This window comes from Zonotrichia albicollis, chromosome 24, assembly GCF_047830755.1.
Source record: "Zonotrichia albicollis isolate bZonAlb1 chromosome 24, bZonAlb1.hap1, whole genome shotgun sequence".
NCBI classification, from domain to species: Eukaryota; Metazoa; Chordata; class Aves; order Passeriformes; family Passerellidae; genus Zonotrichia; species Zonotrichia albicollis.
The window spans coordinates 1,825,085-1,849,069 of record NC_133842.1 but is presented as its reverse complement, the minus strand read 5'-3'; the positions used below and the strand labels follow the sequence as shown (position 1 = coordinate 1,849,069).

Sequence of the window (23,985 nt, the reverse complement as noted above, 5' to 3'; positions counted from 1 at the left end):
CCCCACCCCCTCCCATCCATGCCCAGGTGTGCCCAGCTGTGCCCAGGTAACTCCAAATCCCCATTTTTCACCCCAAAATCCCCATTTTTCACCCAAATTTCCTGGGGTTTTTTCCCTTTATCCCCTCCCAGGTGTGCCCAGCTGTGCCCAGGTAACCCCAAATCCCCATTTTTTACCCCAAAATCCCCATTTTTCACCCCAAAATTCCCATTTTTACCCCAAAATCCCCATTTTTCACCCCAAAATCCCCATTTTTCACCCCAAAATCCCCATTTTTCACCCAAATCTCCCGGGGTTTTTTCCCTTTATCCCCTCCCATCCATGCCCAGCTGTGCCCAGGTGTCCCTAAACCCCCAAATTTTCCCCAATTTTTTTCCCCGATTTTTTGCCATTTTCCCCTCCCAGCTGTGCCCAGGTAACCCCAAATCCCCATTTTTAACCCCAAAATCCCCATTTTTCACCCAAATTTCCCGGGGTTTTTTCCCTTTATCCCCTCCCAGCTGTGCCCAGCTGTGCCCAGGTAACCCCCAATCCCCATTTTTAACCCCAAAATCCCCATTTTTCACCCCAAAATCCCCATTTTTCACCCAAAATCCCCATTTTCCACCCAAATTTCCCGGGGTTTTTTTCCTTTATCCCCTCCCAGGTGTGCCCAGCTGTGCCCAGGTGTGCCCAGGTGTGCCCGCCGTGCCCCCCCCTCACCTGTTGACCTTCATGCGCACGGGTTTGGGGCGGGGCGGCGGCTCGGGGGCGGCGGCCACGTCCTCCAGGTGGCGCCGGGTGACGCGGAAGCGCGGCAGGAACCAATCACAGGCGTAGCGGGACAGGTGGGACTCGAGGGCGGCCAGCTCGAACGGGGACAGGTCCACCTGCTGGGGACACACCTGAGTGACACACCTGGGACACACCCACAGGTGTGGGACACACCTGGGACACACCTGGGACACACCCACAGGTGGGACTCGTGGGCGGCCAGCTCGAACGGGGACAGGTCCACCTGCTGGGGACACACCCACAGGTGTGTGACACACCTGGGACACACCTGGGACACACCCACAGGTGGGACACACCTGGGACACACCCACGGGTGTGACACACCTGGGACACACCTGGGACACACCCACAGGTGGGACACACCTGGGACACACCTGGGACACACCTGGGACACACCTGGGACACACCCACAGGTGGGACACACCTGGGACACACCCACAGGTGGGACTCGAGGGCGGCCAGCTCGAACAGGGACAGGTCCACCTGCTGGGGACACACCCACAGGTGGGACACACCTGGGACACACCCACAGGTGGGACACACCTGGGACACACCTGGGACACACCCACAGGTGGGACACACCTGGGACACACCCACAGGTGGGACACACCTGGGACACACCTGGGACACACCCACAGGTGGGACACACCTGGGACACACCTGGGACACACCCACAGGTGGGACTCGAGGGCGGCCAGCTCGAACGGGGACAGGTCCACCTGCTGGGGACACACCCACAGGTGTGTGACACACCTGGGACACACCCACAGGTGTGACACACCTGGGACACACCTGGGACACACCCACAGGTGGGACACACCTGGGACACACCCACAGGTGGGACTCGAGGGCGGCCAGCTCGAACGGGGACAGGTCCACCTGCTGGGGACACACCCACAGGTGTGGGACACACCTGGGACACACCCACAGGTGGGACACACCTGGGACACACCTGAGTGCAACTGGGACACGCCTGGGACACACCTGAGTGACACCTGACACACCTGGGTGCAACTGGGACACACCTGGGACAGCTGGGACACACCTGAGTGACGCACCTGTGACACACCTGGGTGCAACTGGGACACATGTGGGACACACCTGAGTGCAACTCGGACACACCTGTAACTGTGACACACCTGGGACACACCTGCGTGACACACCTGGGACAGCTGGGACACACCTGGGACATGTGTGTGACACACCTGTGTGCAACTGTGACACACCTGTGGGTGACACACCTCGGTGCAACTGTGATACACCTGTAACTGGGACACACTTGTGTGACAGACCTGGGACAGACCTGAGTGACACACCTATCACACCTGGGACAAACCTGTGACACACCTGGGACACACCTGACACGCCTGGGACACGCCTGTAACTGTGACACACCTGGGACACACCTGGGACACGCCAGTGTTTAACTGTGATACACCTGACACACCTGACACACCGGAGTGACACCTAAGCAATCTACGATACACCTGAGTGACACACCTGGGACACACCTGTGTGACACAGCTGGGACAGACCTGGGACACACCTGGGACATGTGTGTGACACACCTGTGTGCAACTGTGACACATCTGTAATTGTGACACACCTGGGACACACCTGGGACACACCTGGGACACACCCGGGACATGCCTGGGACAGCTGGGACACACCTGGGACACACCTGACACAACTGTGTGCAACTGGGACACACCTGGGACACACCTGACACACCTGGGGCACACCTGTAACTGTGACACACCTGGGATACACCTGGGACACGCGTGTGACACACCTGGGACACGCCTGGAACACCTGTGTGACACACCTGGGACAGCTGGGACACACCTGCGACACCTGAGTGACACCTGAGCAATCTATGATACACCTGAGTGACACCTGGGACACACCTAGGACACACCTGACACACCTGTGTGCAACTGTGACACACCTGTAACTGTGACACACCTGGGGCACCTGGGACACACCTGTAACTGTGAAACACCTGTGTGACACACCTGGGACACACCTGTAACTGTGACACACCTGGGACACACCTGACACAGCTGGGACACACCTGGGTGCAACTGTAACACACCTGGGACACCTGAGTGACACCTGGGACACCTGGGTGTAACTGGAACACACCTGACACACCTAGGTGTAACTGTGACACATCTGGGACACATCTGGGACACCTGGGACACACCTGTGTGACACCTGGGACACACTTGGCACACCTGGGTGTAACTGGGACACACCTGAGTGACACCTGACACACCTGCATGTAACTGTGATATACCTGACACACCTGAGCAATCTGCGATACACCTGGGTGACACCTGACACATCTGGGTAACACCTGAGTGACACCTGACACCTCAGTGACACACCTGACACACCTGGGACACACCTGGGTGACACCTGTGACACACCTGGGACACACCTGAGTGACACCTGACGCACCTGTGACACACCTGACACACCTGAAGGACACCTGGGTGACACCTGAAACACCTGTGACACACCTGAGCGACACCTGACACCAGTGTCACCTCCCAATGCTCCACAATCTCTCCAGGTGTGTCTCACCTGTGTCCCACCCATCCCCAGCTGTGTCTCACCTGTATCTCACCTATCCAGATGTGTCTCACACATCCCCAGGTGTGTCTCACCTGTCCCAGGTGTGTCTCAGGTGTGTCCCACCCATCCCCCCAGGTGTGTCTCACCTGTCCCAGGTGTGCCCCACCCATCCCCAGCTGTGTCTCACCTGTATCTCACCTATCCAGATGTGTCTCATCTGCCCCAGGTGTGTCCCACCCAGCCCCAGGTGTGTCTCAGGTGTGTCCCACCCATCCCCAGGTGTGTCTCACCTGTGTCTCACCAATCCCAGGTGTATCTCTGTCACCAGTACCTCACCTGTCCCAGGTGTGTCCCACCCAAAAGGGGGCATGTCTCACCTGGAAGGGGTGTGGCTCTCTCATCTGGAAGGGGCGTGTCCCACCCAGAAGGGGGCGTGTCCCAGCTGGAAAGGGGCGTGTCCCATAAAAAAGAGGGGTGTGCCCCCAAAAGGGGTGTGGCTCTCTCACCTAGAAAGGGGCATGTCCCACCCAAAAGAGGGTGTGTCCCACCCAAAAAGGGGGCGTGTCCCTCAAAAAAGGGGGCGTGTCTCACCTGGAAGGGGTGTGGCTCTCCCACCCAAAAAGGGGACGTGTCTCACCTGGAAGGGGGCGTGTCCCACCCAAAAAGGGGGCGTGTCCCTCAAAAAAGGGGACGTGTCCCAACTGGAAAGGGGCGTGTCCCACCAAAAAGAAAAAAAAGGCAAGGGGGCGTGTCCCACTAAAAAAGGGGCGTGTCCCACCCCAAAAAAGGGGCGTGTCTCACCTGGAAGGGGTGTGGCTCTCTCACCGATAAAGGGGCGTGTCCCACATAATAAAGGGGGCGTGTCCCACCCCAAAAAAGTGGGTGTGTCCCACCCCAAGAAAGGGGTGTGTCTCACCTGGAAAAGGGGCGTGTCCCACCCCAAAAAAAGGGGTGTGTCTCACCTGGAAGGGGTGTGGCTCTCTCACCCAAAAGCGGCGTGTCCCACCGAAAAAAAATAAAAAAACCAAGGGGGCGTGTCCCACTCAAAAAGGGGCGTGTCCCACCTAATAAAGGGGTGTGGCTCCCTCACCAAAAAGGGGGCGTGTCCCACCCAAAAACAGGGAGCATCTCCCCCCCCAAAAAGGGGCGTGTCCCACAAAAAAAAAGGGCGTGTCGCATCCAACAAAGGGGTGTGTCCCACCCCAAAAAGGGGGCGTGTCCCACCCAAACAACGGCGCTTGTCCCACCCAAAAAGGGGGCGTGTCTCACCTGGAAGGGGTGTGGCTCTCTCACCGATAAAGGGGCGTGTCTCACCCAAAGGCAGTGTGCCCCACAAAAAAGGGGCGTGTCCCACAAAAAAGGGGGTGTGTCTCACCTGGAAGGGGTGTGGCTCTCTCACCTGGAAAGGGGGCGTGTCTCTCCCAAAAAAGGGTGTATCCCACCCAAAAGGGGGTGTGTCCCACCTGGAAAGGGTGTGGCTCTCTCACCTGGAAGGCGGCATGTCCCACCCAAAAAGGGGGCGTGTCTGACCTGGAAGGGGTGTCGCTCTTTCACCCAATAAGGGGGCGGGTCCCACCCCAAAAAAGGGGGCGTGTTTTACCTGGAAGGGCGCGTGTCCCAGCTGGAAGGGGGCGTGTTTCTCACCTGGAAGGGGGCGTGTCCCGCCCAAAAAGGGGGTGTGTCTTACCTGGAAGGGGTGTGGCTCTCTCACCTAGAAGGGGGCGTGTCCCACCCAGAAAAGAGGGCGTGTCCCACAAAAAAAGGGGGCGTGTCTCACCTGGAAGGGGTGTGGCTCTCCCACCCAAAAAGGGGGCGTGTCTCACCTGGAAAAGGGGGCGTGTCCCACCCCAAAAGAGGGCGTGTGTCACCTGGAAGGGGACGTGTCCCACCCAAAGGGGGTGTGCCCCACAAAAATGGGGCGTGTCCCACAAAAAGGGGGCGTGTCTCACCGGGAAAGGGTGTGGCTCTGACACCAAAGAAGGAGGTGTGTCTCACCTGGAAGGGGCCTGTCCCACCCAAAAATGGGGCGTGTCCCACAAAAAAAAGGGGGCGTGTGTCATCCGGAAAGAGGGCGTGTCTCTCCCAAAAAAGGGGTGTATCCCACCCAAAAGGGGGCGTGTCCCACCCCAAAAAAGGGGCGTGTCTCAGCTGGAAGGGGGCGTGTCCCACCCCAAAAAGGGGGCGTGTCTCACCTGGAAGGTGTGTGGCTCTCTCACCCAGAAAGGGGGCGTGTCTCTCCCAATAAAGAGGTGTATCCCACCCACAAAGGGGCGTGTCCCAACTGGAAGGGGCGTGTCTCACCTGGAAGAGGTGTGGCTCTCTCATGAAAAAGGGGGCGTGTCTCACCCAGAAAGGGGTGTGGCTCTCTCACACAATAAAGGGGCGTGTCTCACCTAGAAGAGGTGTGGCTCTCTCACCCAATAAAAGGGGCGTGTCCCACCCCAAAAAAGGGGCGTGTCTCACCTGGAAGGGGTATGGCTCTCTCACCTGGAAGGGGCGTGTCTAACCTGGAAGGGGTGTGGCTCTCTCACCTGGAAGGGGCGTGTCTCACCTGGAAGGGGCGTGTCTCACCTGGAAGGGGGCGTGTCCCACTCAAAAATGGGGCGTGTCCCACCCTAAAAGAGGGTGTGTCTCACCTGGAAGGGGGCGTGTCCCACCCAAAAAGGGGCATGTCCCACAAAAAAAGGGGACGTGTCTCACCCGGAAAGGGGCGTGTCTCACCTGGAAGGGGCGTGTCTCACCTGGAAGGGGTGTGGCTCTCTCACCCAATAAAAGGGGCGTGTCCCACCCAGCAAAGGGGGCGTGTCCCACCCCAGAAAGGGGGCGTGTCTCACCTGGAAGGGGTGTGGCTCCAGCGCCCGCAGCACCAGGGCGGGCGCGCCCAGGCTGAGGCCGGGCGTGACGAGCGGTGACGTCACGGGGCGGGGCTCGAACAGGTCGGGGTGGTTGCACACCTTGCGCAGCTGCATCAGCACGTTGATGACGCTCATGAAGTGCCCGCTGGCCAGCGTGGCCTTGGTGCTGGGAACGGAGGGGTTAAACGTTACCTGGGCACACCTGGGCACAGCTGGGAACACCTGGAACTCACCTGAGCTCACCTGAGAAATTTGGGGGATTTTGGGAGGGATTTAAAGGAGAAATTTTGAGGATTTAAGGGGAATTTTGGGGGTCCTTGGTGCCAAAACCGTCATAGAAAATTCACCTGGGCACATCTGGGAACATCTGGAACTCACCTGAGATCACCTGGAACTCACCTGAGAAATTTGGGGAATTTTGGGAGGGATTTAAAGGGGAAATTTTGGGGATTTAAGAGAATTTTTGGGGGTTTTTGGCACGAAAACCATCATAGAAAATTCACCTGGGCACACCTGGGCACAGCTGGGAACATCTGGAACTCACCTGAGAAATTTGGGGGATTTTGGGAGGGATTTAAAGGGGAAGTTTTGGGAATTTTCTGCAAAAATTTGGGGATTTTCTGCAAAAATGTGGGTGTTTTGGAGATGGGAAATTCACCTGGAAACATCTGGGAACATCTGGAACTCACCTGAGATCACCTGGAACTCACCTGAGAAATTTGGGGGATTTTGGATGGGATTTAAAAGGGAAATTTTGGGGATTTAAGGGAAATTTTGGAGGTCCTTGGTGCCAAAACCATCATAGGAAAATCACCTGGAAACATCTGGGAACATCTGGAACTCACCTGAGCTCACCTGAGAAATCTGGGGGATTTTGGGAGGGGTTTAAAGGGGAAATTTTGGGGAATTTTCCTCAAAAATTTGGGGATTTTGGGGCTCCAGGTGCTGAAGTTGAGGTGGGAAATTCATGTGGAGATCACCTGGAAACATCTGGGAACATCTGGAACTCACCTGAGATCACCTGGAACTCACCTGAGAAATTTGGGGAATTTTGGGAGGGATTTAAAGGGGAAATTTTGGGGATTTTCTGCAAAAATTTGGGGATTTTCTGCAAAAATTTGGGGATTTTGGAGATGGGAAATTCACCTGGGCACACCTGGAACTCACCTGAGAAATTTGGGGAATTTTGGGAGGGATTTAAAAGGGAAATTTTGGGGATTTAAGGAAATTCTGGGGGCCCTTGGTGCCAAAACCATCATAGAAAATTCACCTGAGAGCACCTGGGCACACCTGGGAACATCTGGAAACATCTGGGACCCACCTGAGAAATTCAGGGAATTTTGGGAGGGATTTAAAAGGGAAATTTTGGGGATTTTCTGCAAAAATTTGCGGATTTTGGAGATGGGAAATTCACCTGGGCACAGCTGGAACTCACCTGGAATTCACCTGAGATTACCTGAGAAATTTGGGGGATTTTGGATGGGATTTAAAAGGGAAATTTTGGGGATTTTCTGCAAAAATTTGGGGATTTTGGGGCTCCAGCGTGGCCTTGGTGCTGGAAATGAAGGGGTTAAATGTTACCTGGGCACACCTGGGAACATCTGGGAACATCTGGAGCTCACCTGAGCTCACCTGAGAAATTTGGGGGATTTTGGGTAGGATTTAAGGGGAAATTTTAAGGATTTAAGAGAAATTTTGGGGGCCCTTGGTGCCAAAACCATCATAGGAAAATCACCTGGGCACATCTGGGAACATCTGGAACTCACCTGGGCACACCTGGAACTCACCTGAGAAATTTGGGGGAATTTTGGGATGGATTTAAAAGGGAAATTTTGGAGATTTTCCGCAAAAATTTGGGGATTTTGGGGCTCCAGAGTGGCCTTGGTGTTGGAAATGGGGTTAAATGTTACCTGGGCACACCTGGAAACATCTGGAACTCACCTGGGAACACCTGGAACTCACCTGAGAAATTTGGGGGATTTTGGATGGGGTTTAAAGGGGAATTTTGGGGATTTTCTGCAAAAATTTGGGGATTTTGGAGATGGGAAATTCACCTGGGCTCACCTGAAACATCTGGAACTCACCTGAGAAATTTGGGGAATTTTGGGTGGGGTTTTAGGGGAAATTTGGGGATTTAAGGGGAATTTTGGGGGTCCCTGGTGCCAAAACCATCATAGGAAAATCACCTGGGAACAGCTGGAAACATCTGGAACTCACCTGAGCTCACCTGAGAAATTTGGGGAATTTTGGGAGGAATTTAAAGGGGAAATTTTGGGGATTTTCTGCAAAAATTTGGGGATTTTGGGGCTCCAGGTGCTAAAATTGGGGTGGGAAACTCACCTGGGCAAATTTGGGCACAATTTGATCAAATTTGGGTAAAATTTAATGGGAATTTGGGGTTTTTTTTGCCCCCAGGTGTGCCCAGGTGTGCCCAGGTGTGCCAGCCTCACCTGGACTGGCCATGACGTCATCAGAGACCCCAAACAGGTAAATCTGGGATGGATTTGGGTGGAATTTGGGTGGAATTGGGCCAAAAATGCTCAAATTTTGATAGAATTTAATGGAAATTTCGGGATTTTTTCGCCCCCAGGTGTGCCCAGGTGTGCCCAGGTGTGCCCAGGTGTGCCAACCTCACCTGGCCTGGCCATGACGTCATCAGAGACCCCGAATGGTGAATTTTGGGTGGAATTTGGGTGAAAAATGCTCAAATTTTGATAGAATTTCACGGGAATTTCGGGATTTTTTCACCCCCAGGTGTGCCCAGGTGTGCCCAGGTGTGCCACCCTCACCTGGCCTGACCATGATGTCATCAGAAACCCCAAATGGTGAATTTTGGGTGGATTTGGGTGAAAAACGCTCAAATTTTGATATATTTTAATGGGAATTTCGGGATTTTTTCGCCCCCAGGTGTGCCCAGGTGTGCCCAGGTGTGCCAACCTCACCTGGCCTGGCCATGACGTCATCGGAGACCCCAAACGGTGAATTTTGGGTGGAATGTGGGCAAAAAACGCTCAAATTTTGATAGAATTTCACGGGAATTTCGGGATTTTTTCGCCCCCAGGTGTGCCCAGGTGTGCCCAGGTGTGCCACCCTCACCTGACCTGGCCATGACATCATCAGAGACCCCAAATAGTTAATTTTGGTTGGAATTTGGGTGAAATTTGGGTGGAATTTGGGCAAAAATGCTCAAATTTTGATAGAATTTCACGGGAATTTCGGGGTTTTTTCACCCCCAGGTGTGCCCAGGTGTGCCCAGGTGTGCCAGCCTCACCTGGCTTGGCCATGACGTCATCAGACATCTCAAATGGTAAATTTTGGGTGGAATTTGGGTGAAGTTTGGGTGGAATTTGGGCAAAAACCGCTCAAATATTGATAGAATTTCACGGGAATTTTGGGGTTTTTTCGCCCCCAGGTGTGCCCAGGTGTGCCCAGGTGTGCCAGCTTTACCTGGCCTCACCATGACATCATCAAAGACCCCAAAAAGGCAAATTTTGGGTGAATTTGGGTGGAATTTGGGCCAAAAATGCTCAAATTTTGATAGAATTTAATGGGAATTTCGGGTTTTTTTCACCCCCAGGTGTGCCCAGGTGTGCCCAGGTGTGCCAACCTCACCTGGCCTGGCCATGACGTCATCAGAGACCCCAAATGGTGAATTTTGGGTGGAATTTGGGCAAAAAATGCTCAAATTTTGATAGACTTTCACGGGAATTTCGGGGGTTTTTCGCCCCCAGGTGTGCCCAGGTGTGCCCAGGTGTGCCAACCTCACCTGGCCTGGCCATGACGTCATCAAAGACCCCAAATGGTGAATTTTGGGTGGAGTTGGGTGAAATTTGGGCGAAAAATGCTCAAATTTTTATAAAATTTCACGGGAATTTCGGGGGTTTTTCGCCCCCAGGTGTGCCCAGGTGTGCCCAGGTGTGCCACCCTCACCTGGCCTGGCCATGACGTCATCAGAGACCCCAAATGATAAATTTTGGGTGGAATTTGGGCCAAAAACGCTCAAATTTTGATAGAATTTCACGGGAATTTCGGGATTTTTTCGCCCCCAGGTGTGCCCAGGTGTGCCCAGGTGTGCCCAGGTGTGCCACCCTCACCTGGCCTGGCCATGACATCATCAAAGACCCCAAAAAGGCAAATTTTGGGTGGATTTGGGTCGAATTTGGGCCAAAAATGCTCAAAATTTGATAGAATTTAATGGGAATTTTGGGATTTTTTCGCCCTCAGGTGTGCCCAGGTGTGCCCAGGTGTGCCAGCCTCACCTGGCCTGGCCATGACGTCATCAGAGACCCCAAATGATGAATTTTGGGTGGATTTGGGTGAAATTTGGGTGGAATTTGGGCGAAAAATGCTCAAATTTTGATAGAATTTCACAGGAATTTCGGGGTTTTTTCGCCCCCAGGTGTGCCCAGGTGTGCCCAGGTGTGCCAACCTCACCTGGCCTGGCCATGACGTCATCAGAGACCCCAAAAAGGCAAATCAGAGACCCCAAAAGATGAATTTTGGGTGGAATTTGGAAAAAAAATGCTCAAATTTTGATAGATTTTAATGGGAATTTTGGGATTTTTTCGCTCCCAGGTGTGCCCAGGTGTGCCCAGGTGTGCCAGCTCACCTGGCTTGGCCCATGACGTCATCAGAGACCCCAAATGGTAAATTCTGGGTGGATTTGGGTGAAATTTGGGTAGAAATTGCTCAAATTTTGATAGAATTTCACGGGAATTTCGGGGTTTTTTCGCCCCCAGGTGTGCCCAGGTGTGCCCAGGTGTGCCCAGGTGTGCCCCCTCACCTGGCCTGGCCATGACGTCATCAAAGACCCCAAATGGTGAATTTTGGGTTGGATTTGGGTGGAATTTGGGCGAAAAACGCTCAAATTTTGATAGAATTTCACGGGAATTTCGGGGTTTTTTCGCCCCCAGGTGTGCCCAGGTGTGCCCAGGTGTGCCCAGGTGTGCCCAGGTGTACCAGCTCACCTGGCCTGGCCATGACGTCATCAGAGACCCCAAAAAGGCAAATTTTGGGTGGATTTGGGTGAAATTTGGGTAGAAATTGGTCAAATATTGATAGAATTTCATGGGAATTTCGGGGTTTTTTTGCCCCCAGGTGTGCCCAGGTGTGCCCAGGTGTGCCAACCTCACCTGGCCTGGCCATGACATCATCAAAGACCCCAGAAAGGCAAATTTTGGGTGGACTTGGGTGGAATTTCGGCCAAAAATGCTCAAATTTTGGTAGAATTTAATAGGAATTTTGGGATTTTTTCGCCCCCAGGTGTGCCCAGGTGTGCCCAGGTGTGCCAACCTCACCTGGCCTGGCCATGACGTCATCAGAGACCCCAAATGGTGAATTTTGGGTGGATTTGGGTGAAATTTGGGTAGAAATTGCTCAAATTTTGATAGAATTTCCTGGGAATTTCGGGATTTTTTCGCCCCCAGGTGTGCCCAGGTGTGCCCAGGTGTGCCAGCTCACCTGGCCTGGCCATGACGTCATCAGAGACCCCAAATGGTGAATTTTGGGTGGATTTGGGTGGAATTTGGGCTAAAAATGCTCAAATTTTGATAGAATTTCATGGGAATTTCGGGATGTTTTGGCGCCCAGGTGTGCCCAGGTGTGCCCAGGTGTGCCCAGGTGTGCCACCCTCACCTGGCTTGGCCATGACGTCATCAGAGACCCCAAATGGTGAATTTTGGTTGGAATTTGGGTGGATTTGGGTGGAATTTGGGCCAAAAACGCTCAAATTTTGATAGAATTTCATGGGAATTTCGGGGTTTTTTCACCCCCAGGTGTGCCCAGGTGTGCCCAGGTGTGCCCCCCTCACCTGGCCTGGCCATGACGTCATCATAAACCCCAAATGGTGAATTTTGGATGGATTTGGGTGGAATTTGTGCCAAAAAATGCTCAAATTTTGACAGAATTTCCTGGGAATTTCGGGGTTTTTTCGCCCCCCAGGTGTGCCCAGGTGTGCCCAGGTGTGCCCAGGTGTGCCACCCTCACCTGGCCTGGCCATGACGTCATCAGAGACCCCAAATGGTGAATTTTGGGTGGATTTGGGTGAAATTTAGGTAGAAATTGCTCAAATTTTGATAGAATTTCATGGGAATTTCGGGGTTTTTTCACCCCCAGGTGTGCCCAGGTGTGCCCAGGTGTGCCAGCCTCACCTGGCCTGGCCATGACGTCATCAAAGATCCCAAAAAGGCAAATTTTGGGTGGATTTGGGTGAATTTTGGGCGAAAAATGCTCAAATTTTGATAGAATTTCACAGGAATTTCGGGGTTTTTTCACCCCCAGGTGTGCCCAGGTGTGCCCAGGTGTGCCAACCTCACCTGGCCTGGCCATGACGTCATCAGAGACCCCAAAAGATGAATTTTGGGTGGAATTTGGAAAAAAAATGCTCAAATTTTGATAGATTTTAATGGGAATTTTGGGATTTTTTCGCTCCCAGGTGTGCCCAGGTGTGCCCAGGTGTGCCCAGGTGTGCCAGCTCACCTGGCCTGGCCATGACGTCATCAGAGACCCCAAATGGTGAATTTTGGGTGGAATTTGGGCCAAAAATGCTCAAATTTTGATAGAATTTCCTGGGAATTTCAGGATTTTTTGGCACCCAGGTGTGCCCAGGTGTGCCCAGGTGTGCCACCCTCACCTGGCCTGGCCCATGACATCATCAAAGACCCCAAAAAGGCAAATTTTGGGTGGACTTGGGGGTAGAATTTCGGCCAAAAATGCTCAAATTTTGATAGAATTTAATGGGAATTTTGGGATTTTTTGGCCCCCCAGGTGTGCCCAGGTGTGCCCAGGTGTGCCCAGGTGTGCCAGCTCACCTGGCCTGGCCCATGACGTCATCAGAGACCCCAAAAGATGAATTTTGGGTGGAATCTGAGGGAAAAATGCTCAAATTTTGATAGAATTTAATGGGAATTTCGGGGTTTTTTCGCCCCCAGGTGTGCCCAGGTGTTCCCAGGTGTGCCCAGGTGTGCCACCCTCACCTGGACTGGCCATGACGTCATCGGAGACCCCAAACAGTGAATTTTGGGTGGAATTTGGGCGAAAAATGCTCAAATTTTGATATATTTTAATGGGAGTTTTGGGGTTTTTTCACCCCCAGGTGTGCCCAGGTGTGCCCAGGTGTGCCCAGGTGTGCCAGCTCACCTGGCCTGGCCATGACGTCATCAGAGACCCCAAATGGTGAATTTTGGGTGGATTTGGGTGGAATTTGGGCCAAAAACGCTCAAATTTTGATAGAATTTCCTGGGAATTTCGGGGTTTTTTCGCCCCCAGGTGTGCCCAGGTGTGCCCAGGTGTGCCACCCTCACCTGGCCTCACCATGATGTCATGAGAGACCCCAAATGGTGAATTTTGGTTGGAATTTGGGTGGAATTTGAGTAGAAATTGCTCAAATTTTGATAGATTTTAATGGGAATTTCAGGATTTTTTTCGCCCCCAGGTGTGTCCAGGTGTGCCCAGGTGTGCCCAGGTGTGCCACCCTCACCTGGCCTGGCCCATGAAGTCGTCGTAGAGGAACCTCTGGCGCTTGGAGAGGCGGCAGCGCAGCACGTGCTCGTACTTCTTGGGCATTTGCTTCTCCACGTCCACCTTGAGGCGGCGCAGCAGGAACGGCCGCAGCACCTGGGGGGGAGGGGAGGGACACACCTGGTCAGGTGGGCACAGGTGTGCCCAGGTGGGTCTGTGTGGGCCCCAGTGTGCCCAGGTGCGTTCAATCCCGCAGCAGGAACGGCCGCAGCACCTGGGGGGGGGGGAGGGACACACCTGGTCAGGTGGGCACAGGTGGGCACAGGTGGGCACAGGTGTGTCTGGGTGGGCACAGGTGTGTCCCAGGTGTGTCACAGGTGTGCCCAGGTGTGTCTGTGTGGGCCCCCGTGTGCCCAGGTGTGTCCAGGTGTGTCCCAGGTGCATCTGGGTGTGCCCAGGTGTGTCACAGGTGGGCACAGGTGTGCCCAGGTGTGTCCCCATGGACCTCAGGTGTGCCCCAGATGTGTTTAATCCCCCCAGGTGTGTCTCAGGTGAGTCCCAGGTGTGCCCAGGTGTGTCCCAGGTGTGTCCCAGGTGTGTCCCAGGTGTGTCACAGGTGCGTCTGTGTGGGCCCCAGTGTGCCCAGGTGTGTCCCAGGTGTGTCCAGGTGTGTTTAATCCCACCCAGGTGTGCCCAGGTGTGTTCAATCCCGCAGCAGGAACGGCCGCAGCACTTGGGGGGGAGGGACACACCTGGCCAGGTGGGCATAGGTGGGCACAGGTGTGCCCAGGTGTGTCCCAGGTGGGCACAGGTGTGTCACAGGTGTGTCCCCATGGACCTCAGGTGTGTCTGTGTGGGCCCCAGTGTACCCAGGTGTGCCCAGATGTGTCTAACCTCCCCAGGTGTGCCCAGGTGTGTTCAATCCCACCCAGGTGTGTCACAGGTGCGTCTCGGTGGGCCCCAGTGTGCCCAGGTGTGTCCCAGGTGTGCCCAGGTGTGTCCCCATGGACCTCAGGTGTGCCCCAGGTGTGTTTAATCCCCCCAGGTGTGTCTCAGGTGAGTCTCGGGTGTGTCCCAGGTGGGCACAGGTGTGTCTGTGTGGGCCCCCGTGTGCCCAGGTGTGCCCAGGTGCGTTCAATCCCGCAGCAGGAACGGCCGCAGCACCTGGGGGGGAGGAACACACCTGGTCAGGTGGGCACAGGTGTGTCCCAGGTGTGTTCCAGGTGTGTCCAGGCATGTCTGGGTGGGCCCCAGTGTGCCCAGGTGTGTCCCAGGTGTGCCCAGGTGTGTCCCAGGTGTGCCCAGGTGTGTCCCCATGGACCTCAGGTGTGCCCCAGGTGGGTTTAACCCCCCCAGGTGTGTCTCAGGTGAGTTTCAGGTGTGTCCCAGGTGGGCACAGGTGTGTCTGTGTGGGCCCCAGTGTGCCCAGGTGTGCCCCAGATGTGTTTAATCCCCCCAGGTGTGTCTCAGGTGAGTCTTGGGTGTGTCCTAAGTGTGTCCCAGGTGACCACAGGTGTGTATGGGTGGGCCCCAGTGTGCCCAGGTGTGTCCCAGGTGTGCCCAGGTGTGTCTAACCTCCCCAGGTGTGCCCAGGTGTGTTTAATCCCACCCAGGTGTGCCCAGGTGTGTCCCTGTTTCTCCCAAGCGTGTCCCAGATGTGTTTAATGCCTCCAAGTGTGTCACAGGTGTGCCCAGGTGTGTCCCAATGGGTCTCGGGTGTGCCCAGGTGTGTGTCAGGTGTGTTTAACCCCCCCAGGTGTGCCCCAGGTGTGTCCCAGGCACATATACCCATCCCCAGGTGTATCCCAGTTTATCCCACTATAACCCACGACTATCCCTGGTGTACCCAGGTGTGTGCACCTGTGCCCAGGTGTGCCCAGGTGTGCCCAGGTGTATGTACCCGTACCCAGGTGTATCACAGGTGTGCCCAGGTGTGCCCAGGTGTATCCAGGTACCTTGTGCAGTCTCTTGACCAGGCTCTCGTTGTACTCCTGGCTGCCCTCGATTGTGCCCGTGTGACCCGTGCGGTATATCCCACTATAACCCACTATAACTCAGATGTATATACCCATACCCAGGTGTGCCCAGGTGTGCCCAGGTACCTTGTGGAGCCGTTTCACCAGGCTCTCGTTGTACTCCTGGCTGCCCTCGATGGTGCCCGTCAGGGGGTTGTGGAACCCAGGTGTGACCCGCGTGGTATATCCCACTATAACCCACTCAAACCCAATATATCCCACTATAAGCCAGCTGTATCCAGGTGTGCCACAGGTGTGCCCAAGTGTATCCAGGTACCTTGTGCAGTCTCTTGACCAGGCTCTCGTACTCCTGGCTGCCCTCGATCGTGCCCGTGTGGTCCATGTGGTATATCCCACTATAACCCACTATAACCCATTCATACCCACTATAACCCAGGTGTATCCAGGTGTGCCCAGGTACCTTGTGCAGTCTCTTCACCAGGCTCTCGTTGTACTCCTGGCTGCCCTCGATCGTGCCCGTCAGGGGGTTGTGGAACCCAGGTGTGACCCGTGTGGTATATCCCACTATAACCCACTATAACCCAGGTGTATATACCCATACCCAGGTGTGCCCAGGTGTATCACAGGTGTGCCCAGGTGTATCCAGGTACCTTGTGCAGTCTCTTCACCAGGCTCTCGTTGTACTCCTGGCTGCCCTCGATCGTGCCCGTCAGGGGGTTGTGGAACCCAGGTGTGACCCGTGTGGTATATCCCACTATAACCCAGGTATATCCAGCTGTGCCCAGGTGTGCCCAGGTGCGTTACCTTGTGCAGTCTCTTGACCAGGCTCTCGTTGTACTCCTGGCTGCCCTCGATGGTGCCCGTGTGACCCGTGTGGTATATCCCACTATAACCCACTCATACCCAATATATCCCACTGTAACTCAGGTGTGGTATATCCCACCATAACCCAGGTGTATCCAGGTGTATCACAAGTATACCCAGGTGTATCCAGGCGTGCCCAGGTGTGCCCAGGTGTGCCCAGGTGCGTTACCTTGTGCAGTCTCTTGACCAGGCTCTCGTTGTACTCCTGGCTGCCCTCGATCATGCCCGTGTGACCCGTGCGGTATATCCCATTATAACCCACTATAACCCAGATGTATGTACCCATACCCAGGTATATCCAGGTGTATCACAGGTGTGCCCAGGTGCGTTACCTTGTGCAATCTCTTGACCAGGCTCTCGTTGTACTCCTGGCTGCCCTCGATCATGCCTGTGTGACCCGTGTGGTATATCCCACTATAACCCACTATAACCCAGGTGTATCTAGGTGTATCACAGGTGTGTTTACCTGTGCCCAGGTGTGCCCAGGTGCGTTACCTTGTGCAATCTCTTGACCAGGCTCTCGTTGTACTCCTGGCTGCCCTCGATCGTGCCCGTGTGACCCGTGTGGTATATCCCACTATAACCCACTATAACCCAATGCATCACAAGTGTATCACAGGTATATCCAGGTGTGCCCAGGTGCGTTACCTTGTGCAGTCTCTTCACCAGGCTCTCGTTGTACTCCTGGCTGCCCTCGATCATGCCCGTCAGGGGGCTGTGGAACCCAGGTGTGGTATATCCCACTATAACCCACTCATACCCAATATAACCCAGGTGTGCCCAGGTGTATCACAGGTGTGCCCAGGTGTGCCCAGGTGCGTTACCTTGTGCAGTCTCTTCACCAGTCTCTCGTTGTACTCCTGGCTGCCCTCGATGGTGCCCGTGTGACCCGTGTGGTATATCCCACTATAACCCACTCATACCCAGTATAACCCACTATAACCCTGGTGTATCCAGGTGTGCCCAGGTGTGCCCAGGTGTATCCAGGTACCTTGTGCAGCCGTTTCACCAGGCTCTCGTTGTACTCCTGGCTGCCCTCGATCATGCCCGTCAGGGGGTTGTGGAACCCAGGTGTGGTATATCCCACTATAACCCACTATAACCCAGGTGTATATACCCATACCCAGGTGTATCCAGGTGTGCCCAGGTGTACCCAGGTACCTTGTGGAGCCGTTTCACCAGGCTCTCGTTGTACTCCTGGCTGCCCTCGATCATGCCCGTCAGGGGGTTGTGGAACCCAGGTGTGGTATATCCCACTATAACCCACTATAACCCAGGTGTTTCCATGTGTATCCAGGTGTATCACAGGTGTGCCCAGGTGTGCCCAGGTGCGTTACCTTGTGCAGTCTCTTCACCAGGCTCTCGTTGTACTCCTGGCTGCCCTCGATGGTGCCCGTCAGGGGGTTGTGGAACCCAGGTGTGACCCGTGTGGTATATCCCACTATAACCCACTCACACCCAATATAACCCACTATAACCCAGGTGTGCCCAGGTGCGTTACCTTGTGGACCCGTTTCACCAGGCTCTCGTTGTACTCCTGGCTGCCCTCGATCATGCCCGTCAGGGGCTTGTGGAACCCAGGTATGATCCGTGTGGTATATCCCACTATAACCCACTATAACCCAGGTGTATCCAGGTGTATCACAGGTGTGCCCAGGTGTGCCCAGGTGCGTTACCTTGTGCAATCTCTTCACCAGGCTCTCGTTGTACTCCTGGCTGCCCTCGATGGTGCCCGTGTGACCCGTGTGGTATATCCCACTATGACCCACTATAACCCAGGTGTATATACCCATACCCAGGTGTGCCCAGGTGTGTTTACCTGTGCCCAGGTGCGTTACCTTGTGCAGTCTCTTGACCAGGCTCTCGTTGTACTCCTGGCTGCCCTCGATCATGCCCGTGTGACCCGTGTGGTATATCCCACTATAACCCACTATAACCCAGGTGTATGCAGGTGTATCACAAGTATACCCAGGTGTGCCCAGGTGTGCCCAGGTGCGTTACCTTGTGCAGTCTCTTGACCAGGCTCTCGTTGTACTCCTGGCTGCCCTCGATCATGCCCGTGTGACCCGTGTGGTATATCCCACTATAACCCACTATAACCCATTCATACCCACTATAACCCAGGTGTATCCAGGTGTATCCAGGTGTGCCCAGGTACCTTGTGGAGCCGTTTCACCAGGCTCTCGTTGTACTCCTGGCTGCCCTCGATCATGCCCGTCAGGGGGTTGTGGAACCACTCGCGGAACTCGCGGTGCGATTGGAACACGCTGGGCATCAGGAAGTGCATCAGCGACCAGAGCTCCATCAGCGAGTTCTGCAGCGGCGTGCCCGTCAGCAGCAGCCGGCGCTGGCTGCGGGCGACACACGGGTGAGACACCTCAGGGGACGAATGGAAACATTTTGGGGCAAAAAACGCCGATTTTGGGAAAAAAATTGGGAGTTTTTAGGGGTAAAAATGGGATTTTTACGGTTGGAAATGCAAATTTTTTGTGGCCGCAAAATGGCGGCACATCCAGATCTGGAGAACACCCTGGACAGGTGAGGCATCTCTGGGGATGAGTGATGAAATTCTGGGGCAAAAACCACTGATTTTGGGCAAAAAATTTGGAGTTTCTAGGGTTAAAAATGGGATTTTTACAGTTGGAAATGGAAATTTTGGAGGTCGCAAAATGGCGGCACCTCCAAACTTGAAGAAGATCCTGGACAGGTGAGACACCTCTAGGGATGAGTGATGAAATTCTGGGGCAAAAACCACCGATTTTGGGAAAAAAATTGGGAGTTTTTAGGGTTAAAAATGGAATTTTTGCGGTTGGAAATGGAAATTTTGGAGACCACAAAGTGGCAGAAGATCCAGATCTGGAGAAGATCCTGGACAGGTGAGACGCAGGTGGGACACAGGTGAGACACCTCAGGGGACGAATGAAAACATTTTGGGGCAAAAAACGCAGATTTTGGGCAAAAAATTGGGAGTTTTTAGGGTTAAAAATGGGATTTTTACAGTTGGAAATGGAAATTTTTGTGGTCGCAAAATGGTGGCACTGTGTGGACTCAGGGGGACCTGGGCAGGGGGACACAATTTTGGGGTGAAAAATGAGGATTTTGGGGCAAGAAAAAAAAATACTTGGGGAAAAAATGGAGATTTTTGAGAAAAAAATTAGGAGTTTTTATGGTTGGAAATGGAAGTTTTGGAGATCACAAAATGGCGGCACCGCCAGATGCGGAGACGATTCTGGACAGGTGAGACACAGGTGAGACACAGGTGAGACACCTCAGGGGACGAATGAAATCATTTTGGGGCAAAAAACATTGATTTTGGGCAAAAAATTGGGAGTTTTTAGGGTTAAAAATGGGATCTTTGTGGTTAGAAATGGAAATTTTTTGTGGTCACAAAATGGCGGCACATCCAGATCTGGAGAAGACCCTGGACAGGTGAGACACAGGTGGGACACAGGTGAGGCACCTCAGGGGTGAGTGATAGAATTTTGTGGCAAAAAATGCTGATTTTGGGCAAAAAATTGGGAGTTTTTAGGGTTAAAAATGGAGTTTTTAAGGTTTGAAATGGAAATTTTAGTGATCACAAAATGGCGGCACATCCAGATCTGGAGAAGACCCTGGACAGGTGAGACACAGGTGAGGCACCTCTAGGGGTGAGTGATAGAATTTTGGGGCAAAAAACGCCGATTTCGAGCAAAAAATTTGGAGTTTTTAGGGTTAAAAATGGGATTTTTTCAGTTGGAAATGGAAATTTTTGTGGTCGCAAAATGGCGGCACATCCAGATCTGGAAAAGACCCTGGACAGGTGAGACACAGGTGGGACACAGGTGAGACACCCCAGAAAACAAATGAAAAAATTTTGGGGCAAAAAACGTTGATTTTGGGGCACAAAATTTGGAGTTTTTAGGGTTAAAAATGGGATTTTTGTGGTTGGAAATGGAAATTTTGGAGGTCACAAAATGGCAGCACTGTGTGGACTCAGGGGGACCTGGGCAGGGGGGACACAATTTTGGGGTGAAAAATGAGAATTTTGGGGGAAACAAAAATTTAAAAATCGGGGGGGGGAAAAAATGGAGATTTTTGGGAAAAAAGATTTAAAAATTGGGAGAAAAAAAATTGAGGTTTTTGGGAAAAAAATTAGGAGTTTTTAAGGTTGGAAATGGAAATTTTTGTGGTCGCAAAATGGCGGCACATCCAGATCTGGAGAAGACCCTGGACAGGTGAGACACAGGTGAGGCACCTCTAGGGGTGAGTGATAGAATTTTGGGGCAAAAAATGCTGATTTTGGGCAAAAAATTGGAAGTTTTTAGGGTTAAAAATGGAGTTTTTACAGTTGGAAATGGAAGTTTCGGAGGTCACAAAATGGCGGCCACCACGTGGTCCTGCATGGACTCAGGGGGACCTGGACAAAGCAAAGAATTTTGGGGTGAAAAATGAGGATTTTGGGGCAAAAAAAAAATACTTGGGGAAAAAATGGAGATTTTTGAGAAAAAAATTAGGAGTTTTTGTGGTTGGAAATGGAAGTTTTGGAGGTCACAAAATGGCGGCACCTCCAGATCTGGAAAAGATCCTGGACAGGTGGGACACAGGTGAGACACCTCAAGGGTGAGTGATAGAATTTTGGGGCAAAAAATGCTGATTTTGGGCAAAAATTGGGAGTTTTTAGGGTTAAAAATGGAGTTTTTGTGGTTGGAAATGGAAATTTTTGTGGTTGCAAAATGGCGGCACCTCCAGATCTGGAGAAGACCCTGGACAGGTGAGACACAGGTGAGGCACCTCAGGGAACGAATGAAAACATTTTGGGGCAAAAAACGCTGATTTTGGGCAAAAAATTGGGAGTTTTTAGAGTTAAAAATGGAATTTTTGTGGTTGGAAATGGAAATTTTGGAGGTTGCAAAATGGCGGCACATCCAGATCTGGAGAAGACCCTGGACAGGTGAGACACAGGTGGGACACAGGTGAGACACCCCAGAAAACAAATGAAAAAATTTTGGGGCAAAAAACGCAGATTTTGGGAAAAAATTGGGAGTTTTTAGGGTTAAGAATGGGATATTTGGAGTTGGAAATGGAAATTTTTGTGGTCGCAAAATGGCGGCACATCCAGATCTGGAGAACACCCTGGACAGGTGAGACACAGGTGAGGACAGGTGAGACACCTCAGGGGACGAATGAAAAAGTTTTGGGGCAAAAAACGTTGATTTTGGGCAAAAAATTGGGAGTTTTTAGGGTTCAAAATGGGATTTTTACAGTTGGAAATGGAAGTTTTGGAGGTCGCAAAATGGCGGCACCTCCAGACTTGAAGAAGATCCTGGACAGGTGAGACACCTCTAGGGATGAGTGATGAAATTCTGGGGCAAAAACCACCGATTTTGGGCAAAAAATTGGGAGTTTTTAGGGTTAAAAATGGAATTTTTGTGGTTGGAAATGGAAGTTTCGGAGGTCACAAAATGGCGGCCACCATGTGGTCCTGCATGGACTCAGGGGGAATTGGACAAAGCAAACAATTTTGGGGTGAAAAATGAGAATTTTGGGGAAAAAAAAAATTTAAAAATCGGGGGAAAATAATGGAGATTTTTGGGAAAATATTTGGAGGTTTTGGGGTTGGAAATGGAAATTTTGGAGGTTACAAAATGGTGGCACCTCGAGATGTGGAGAAGATTTTGAACAGGTGACACACAGGGGAGGCACCTCAGGGGACGAATGAAAACATTTTGGGGCAAAAAACGTTGATTTTGGGCAAAAAATTGGGAGTTTTTAGGGTTAAAAATGGAGTTTTTGTGGTTGGAAATGGAAATTTTGGAGGTCACAAAATGGCGGCACCTGCAGACCTGGAGAACACCCTGGACAGGTGAGGCATCTCTGGGGATGAGTGATGAAATTCTGGGGCAAAAACCACCGATTTTGGGCAAAAAATTCGAAGTTTTTAGGGTTAAAAATGGAGTTTTTGTGGTTGGAAATAGAAATTTTAGTGGTAGCAAAATGGTGGCACCTCCAGACCTAGAGAAGACCCTACACAGGTGAGACACAGGTGAGACACCTCAGGGGACGAATGAAACCATTTTGGGGCAAAAGATGTTGATTTTGGGGCAAAACATTGGAAGTTTTTAGGGTTAAAAATGGGATTTTTACAGTTGGAAATGGAAATTTTTGTGGTTACAAAATGGCGGCACCTCCAGACACAGAGAAGACCCTGGACCGGTGAGACACAGGTGAGACACCTCAGGGGACGAATGAAAAAATTTTGGGGCAAAAAACGCGGATTTTGGGAAAAAAATTGGGAGTTTTTAGGGTTAAAAATGGGATTTTTACCTGGACAGGTAGGAATAGCTGAAGACAAGTGAGAACAGATCCAGCCAGGTAAGGTACAGGTGTGCCCAGGTGTGCCCAGGTGCGCCCAGGTGTGCCCAGGTGTATCCCAAGTAACTCAGGTGTATCACAGGTGTGCCCAGGTGTGCCCAAATGCTTCCTAGGTGTATTTACAGCTGTGCAGGTGTGCCCCAGGTGTGCCCAGGTGTACTCTGATGTGCCCAGGTGTACCCCAGGTATACCCCAGTTATCTCAGGAGTGTCTCTGGTGTGCCCCAGGTGTGCCCAGGTGTATCCCAGGTGTATCCCAGGTATACCCACATGTGCCCAGGTGTGCCCAGGTGTGCCCAGGTGTGCCCAGGTATACCCACATGTGCCCAGGTGTATCCCAGGTATACCCACATGTGCCCAGGTGTGCCCAGGTGCATGTCAAGTGTGCCCAACACCTAACTAAGGTGTATCCCAGCACATCCCAGGTAACTCAAACACAACCAGGTGTATCCCAGGTGTGCCCAGATACACCCCATGTGTATCTACACCTGTCCAGGTGTGCCCAGGTGTGCCCAGATACATTGTATGTGTATCTACACCTGTCCAGATGTGCCCCAGGTGTGCCCCAGGTGTGCCCCAGGTGTATCCCAGGTGTGCCCAGATACATCGTATGTGTATCTACACCTGTCCAGGTGTGCCCAGGTGTATCCCAAGTGTGTCCCAGGTGTACCCAGGTGTATCCCAGGTATCTCAGGTGTGCCCAGCTGTACCCAAGTATGCCCAGGTGAACCCACGTGTGCCCAGATAAGCCCAACACCTAACTCAGGTGTATCCCAGCTGTGCCCAGGTGTGCCCAAATGTATCCCAGATGTAACCCAGGTAACTCAGGTACACCCAGGTATGGCCCAGGTGTATCCCAGGTGTGCCCAGATACATCCCAGGTGTATTTACACCTGTCCAGGTGTGCCCAGGTGTGCCTAGGTGTACCCCAGGTAACCCAGATAAACCCAAATCCCCATTTTTCACCCCAAAATCCTCATTTTTCACCCAAATTTCACGGGGTTTTTTTTGCTCTATTCCCTCCCAGCTGTGCCCAGGTGTGCCAAGGGAGGCCCAAATCCCCATTTTTCACCCAAAATCCTCATTTTTAACCCAAATTTCAAGGGGTTTTTTTGCCCCACCCCCTCC

The 23,985-nt window shown here is 52.7% G+C and overlaps 1 protein-coding gene across 1 annotated transcript in view; it reads right to left on the bottom strand.

The window, feature by feature from the left end:
- The window catches only part of SRCAP (Snf2 related CREBBP activator protein), a 149,385-nt gene that overhangs the window by 56,386 nt on the left and 69,014 nt on the right, over nucleotides 1-23,985 (bottom strand). Inside the window, 4 exon segments of the mRNA XM_074558047.1 lie at nucleotides 703-872; nucleotides 6,189-6,375; nucleotides 13,687-13,823; nucleotides 18,666-18,858. Of these exon segments, the coding sequence (XP_074414148.1) occupies nucleotides 703-872; nucleotides 6,189-6,375; nucleotides 13,687-13,823; nucleotides 18,666-18,858 (687 nt within the window).